This window comes from Borostomias antarcticus, assembly GCF_949987555.1.
Source record: "Borostomias antarcticus genome assembly, chromosome: 14".
Classification (NCBI taxonomy): domain Eukaryota; kingdom Metazoa; phylum Chordata; class Actinopteri; order Stomiiformes; family Stomiidae; genus Borostomias; species Borostomias antarcticus.
The window spans coordinates 14836761-14842435 of record NC_140247.1 but is presented as its reverse complement, the minus strand read 5'-3'; the positions used below and the strand labels follow the sequence as shown (position 1 = coordinate 14842435).

Genomic DNA, 5675 nt, shown 5'->3' with positions numbered 1-5675 from the left:
CCTCTCCGCGGTAAGAGGGGATTCTTTCTCTTGGTCGTCCCTCTATAACGTCAAAGGATGTTTTTCACTCAAAAATGGAAAATATACACACACAACAAGCGCTCTGCATCCCTGCTTTAGTCAAATACAGTTCATGTAACCTTTTAAAGGAAGGAAGTCACACGAAAGCAGGCCCCTCTGTAATGGCGTTTTTGCTGTCATGAAACGGGACCCTCTCCTTATTCCTTGGGTTGGTCTTTATTCATTTTCTTCATTTTCATCCGACGGTTTTGGAACCATATTTTGACTTGTCTCTCCGTCAAGTTCAGCAGGCGCGCCACCTCGTGCCTTCTGTCGCGCGTGAGGTACATGTTAAAGAGAAACTCTTTCTCTAGCTCGAGGGTTTGGTATTTCGTGTAGGGGCACCGCTTCTTCCGGGACGACCTGGCATGCAACCAGTTGGCAGAGGGATCATCTGGAAGGAAAAATCAGACGGACACCTTTTAATAATGGATAAGACACCCACACCAAAACAGCACGGCTGACCATGCGCATGCGTAAAACCGAGATAATTCCGGACATATGGCTATGATGAAATCAATATACAAGGCCTATTCTGGCTGAAATAAAACATGTTTTGTAATGTAAGTGTACGGGCAACAGGGGCTGTCTTCTGTACCCCCCCCCTACTTGGGCTCAAGGTGACCTTGGAAACCGTGTTCTATCGTTGTCTATCGTGCAAGAAGGCCCAGGCCTACTTCCTGCAAGAAACAGGATTCCTCTATATCGAGTCGCGTCACTGTTACTACCACCCAAAGCAACAAGGCCTTGGAAATGTTTCGTGTAGGCCCGTGCGCAGTCTAAATTAAACCCAGCTGAACGAGATGGTTTGATTTGGAAATTACAGAGCTCGTTCTCCCATCAATTGTGTTTTTGTCCCTGCCAGAACCTCAGCAGTCCTACCCCACCCTCCAGCTTGGTCGCGAGACCTCAGACGAATGCAATTAGGGAGGAGAGCGTGGGCAGTTATGAGGAGCAGCTATTTCACTCTCACCCTATACTCGAACCGAAGCATCCCAACTATGAGGCCGCCTATACGACACTCTGGCCATAGGCTAACCCAAAGACAAATACAGTCCCCCTGAAATGCGGTTAGCTTGTGAAAGTGTAATATCTCATTTTAAGGGGAAATTTTGTGGGGGAATCGCATCGTGCAATCTCTGTGGAGAAGCCATCTCCTCCCCGGTGGTTTGCTCGGGAATGCAGATGTATCTCCATGGAGTCTCATGTAGTTGCCTTCGCTACAACACTATTGTCAGGGACTGTTTTGGCTCTGGTATATCAACACTGCCTTGAAGGGGCCAGAGCCGAGACTGTGAGCACTCAAGCGGCCGTGTGGATAAAGAACCCGCAGGTTTGGCAGCCTTTTGGATCGATTGCATCCGAGAGTCGACGCACACATACCTGTTCCGGGGCTGTGGATGTAGAAGTGGGCTTTGTCATAGGCGAAGTGGTGCTTCGCATTCCCCAAGTACATAATCACCTCACGCCATTCATCCCCGAAGAAGTCATGGCTTTTGCTTGTCACTAAATGACAAACCATTCAGCGCTGGGCCAGTATCCCATAGCGCAGATGACTATGCGAGGGGTTATATCTCTGCCCAACGGATTCGTGCCTCTAAAGAGATGGACTCGTGAGTGAGTGAGGTGCTAGGACCCATTCAAGTAACATGTTTGCTACATTTCTCTTTAGGCTACATGTAGAAATCCAATCGCCCCACGCCCCGAGACACGCACGTAACACCACATCAACTGGCTCCAGTATCTGTATCCGAATCTGATGACGCAATCCTATTTTTATCATGAAAGAAGAGGCAGTCTTCCGGGGTGATTGATAACCCAGTAAAAAACATCTACGGCCCCCGGACATATCGCAGAGAGGTGTCCCGTCTAAATACTTACGAGCCAGTTCAGAGACATGATCCCAAACAATACATGTTTAAGAGGGTCACGTCGACGAGGCGAGGGGAGGGGAGGCTATACGACCCTGTGGTGGCGCCTATTTGCACCAACCAACGCTGAATGAAAACATAAAATGGCCACAGACCAATATCATAACATACCTCATAGCAATTTCGCCCTAATACTCCAAGGCGTTGACCTCTCATATATTGCGTGCGATGATAGCACTGCTGATCGCGTTATTGCATTTCTATATCGTATTTTATATTTCCCCCTTTCCCAAAGAGCCAGCACTGGCTACAATTAATGGGGTTGTAGGCTAGCCTTATAACTTGATAAACTTCAGGGGCAATAAGCTTTTTTTCACCCACGAGCCGCCGGTAGCACAAAGAGGGCCGTGTAATTCCAAACTTCATTGCTTTTGCTCGTAGTTTATTCTGGAATGCCGCCCAGGGCAACACAAAGGGGAATTGTGTTGCGCACCATCCATTTGAGTTCGTGTTTTGCGGCCAGGCCCCATTTCGCGGATTAAAATCAATGTTCGATTCCACGTCGGCCTAGGCGACTCACGAATGACCATCTATCAACACGCTGACCCATCCGATTTAGCTGAGGCTTCAAGTATATTTATCGTAATCTCTCGGCTTCCTGGCTCACCGAGACTCAGAGGAGAAGACTACACACTACACAGCCTGTTATATTTCAACACGGCTGCCTTGGTCGAATTGGTTCCCACTATGGGCAGGCCACAGTACTGATTAATTGCCAAGTCAGTTCTTATTAGATACTGTTAAAGAAGACAAAATTCTTATTTTTCTGCCAAGGCCACCATACAGGCTTGGTCTGGGCGCGCAGTGCTGAGGACGCCAGTGACCACAGCCTCCACCTACAGTAATGTCACGAGCTCAGACAGATGAGTCTGCTTGTCAAAAGTCCCTGACCCTAGCCCCACTTGGAAAATGTTTCAGATTTATTTTGTGGTATTATGAAGGGGCGAATCCGGCCCACGCACCATCCCTGAAATGTCATCAATAAAACCTCTTTCCAGAATGTGGTGCCAATTGCAATTTGTCCCCTTGGAATAATACTCGTAAAGACCAACGTGTAGGCTAATTCTACATACCCACAATCTCATGACGATATTAATGGTCTAAACATTCACTCTTAACGTGAAAACAAAGCCAAAGTGTATTTACACTCGAATTATTGAACGGAGTTAAACAGGCCTTGCCATGGCAACACAATTCAGCATGCTCGCGAGAGACTCTTGGCATCCAGTTCAATGGGAGACGAGTTTCTCGAGGTGCTGTATGTTCACAGTTATTACTGGATTACAACAAGCTGCTGACAAAATGAACTGCACTAAAGGGCAATGGAGCGCAGATAACCTGCTCTCTGCAGAGACTCTGTGCCCAAAGTTACACAACTCCTAGTTAAAAGGGCTGTAGTAAAAGTATATTTCCACTGCCAGTTGGCCCCTCGGAAAAATGTAAAGGATTGCGCACGCGAAAGGTAAGATGGAGCCATAGGGCCAAGCACACAGAAAGGGTGCGACTTCACCCATGACTCCGGATATGTATCAAACACTACCTGGACCTGATCTAAACCAATGTGTAATACAAGTTACACAAGTGAAAGTGCGGTAACTGGGATACACACACTGGGGGGCAGAATTGGCTGTGCTATTCTCTATGGCTCGCCAAGTCTTTGTTCCTGATTTTATGGCAGCATTAAAAGCTTTACAGACTGTTCACTTCCTCGCTTTATAACTTACTTTGATCTGGCCCGTCTTTGTCTTCGCTACCTTCACAAATGTCCTTATTGTCCTCGAATCCGGTGCCCGGGCCGGGATTCAGCTCCCTCGCCGAAGAGGACTCCAAAATATACTCGTGTCCACCGATTTTGGGGGGCTCCCCGAGGTGTCCCAGCAGCGGCTCCATCTTGACCTGCCCCTGCCCCGGGAGAGATTCGGAGCGCGGCGTGCAGTCCAGCCAAGTGCGTAGGTATCGGGTGTCCGGGGAAGGCACGGGCTGCGTCGGGATGTACGGATGGTAGACCGCGGGAAGCCCATTGGAAGCGTGAGGACTGAAGGGGCTCCAGGACGAGCTGAAAACGGGAGGTTTAGGCTGAAAGCTACAAGAGGGGTACTCGGGATGCTCACCGTGCACCCCCGGTTGTCTGGAGTTGGAGTACTGTACATTAGAAAACCTGGCTGAAGTCGGATCTTCGCTCTCATGACTTATGATAGAGTCCACATAATAGTTGCTCAGAGTTCCAGAAATGGACATTCTCGGACATTATACAAAACACGGTTCAATGAATGGAAAACATGTAGGAGAGAGAACTCGGGGTTTTTTTCCACTACGCGACTCCCCTTCAACTCGCTCGCGAACAAAGTAGAGCTGGGCTGCTGTGCTCTGCGCTCGGAGCGAAATGATTGGTCAGACTTTTTTCGTGAGCCTGATAAAGCGTCAATGGAGCGTAAATCAATCCGCCAAGGGCTGCGCGCAGATCTCTCCTCGCGCTTTACATATTTTCCTCTAAATAAATTGTCTTGTTTATGCAATATGCAAAATGGGTATATGCGTCCATATATCTAGGGATATCTATGTGCTGTCGCAGAAATATCCCGTTAAATTATGCATCCCTTGGACATTATGTTTGAAAATGTATAGGCTCACTGAAAACAATGGTAGACAAATGAACGAGGACATTATTTTCTTTATCAAATAGATACATGCAATCCTCAGAACACTGAACAAGGACCCTACTCAATATTATTGCCTTTTTATGTCCAGTAGCCTATTTCATGGAGATCAAACGACAGAATCCAACATCAAGGCCTCATTACTTCGCTTCCCCATCCTGCTTCATGGGAGCATAGCTATAGCCTATCGTCGTTTTATGTTTCAGAACTTGAATTTGAAAAGTTATATCGGATGTATCTGTGTTGTTTTAGTATTCTCGTCTTACCTCTTATGTATAGGGACTATGTTAACTCTTTATTGGAAGATTAACAGTAATTTGTCTTAACGAGCGCATTAAACACCAGTGCGTGGCGATCCCCTGCCTTTATGGAAGAAACTACTTGAACTTTTTGGTAGTTTAATACTATAATAAAGTACTACATCAGGCAGCTTTGATTTTTATAGACCTGATATATAGCCTGTGGCGGGGACCGTAAACGGCTCCATAGCATTCCACCCCCTGAAAAAGCTCACTTCACACACAGGCGCCATGTAAACAACCATGGAGCTGCGCCAGGATGCACAGTGAGGACGAGAATAAAACCTAATAAACTTATATTTTTTTTATTTAATACCAAGATACAGGAGGAACGCTGCCAAGCTTGATGGTTTTGGAGGTTTTGGCCTCGCCGTCCATTGTGAAGGTTAGCTGACCGCTGACGGTGTGGCCTCGGCCTTCAATGGACCTACTACCTCCAACAATGCGCCTGCGTAAAAATGTATTGCGAGTAAGATAACTTAGTTCAAGTCCTTATTTTTCGTGAAAAGACGCCAAAGGAGAATACCACGAGATCGTTATGTGTTTGTTAAAATATATGTGCGTGCTCACAGAGAGCAATGGATAGTATTAGCCTGTATTATGTCTTGTGCGTAATTTATGGAAACGCAGGCAGGCTATTCCCAGAGAGAGAATGTAGTGAGAGGCATCTGCATGGTGTTTTGACAGATTCGTCCATTATATAACTTCTCATATCCTTGCACAACTGG

General features: G+C 46.8%; 1 protein-coding gene across 1 annotated transcript; it reads right to left on the bottom strand.

The window, feature by feature from the left end:
- Positions 1-218: 218 nt before the first annotated feature.
- hoxb9a (homeobox B9a) lies at positions 219-4229 on the bottom strand (the record flags this gene model as incomplete). The annotated part of the gene is made up of 2 exons (XM_084448965.1): positions 219-454; positions 3716-4229. The coding sequence occupies 2 exons, from the start codon at positions 4227-4229 to the stop codon at positions 219-221; spliced, it is 750 nt and encodes a 249-aa protein (XP_084305091.1).
- Between the last annotated feature and the right edge of the window lie 1446 nt (positions 4230-5675).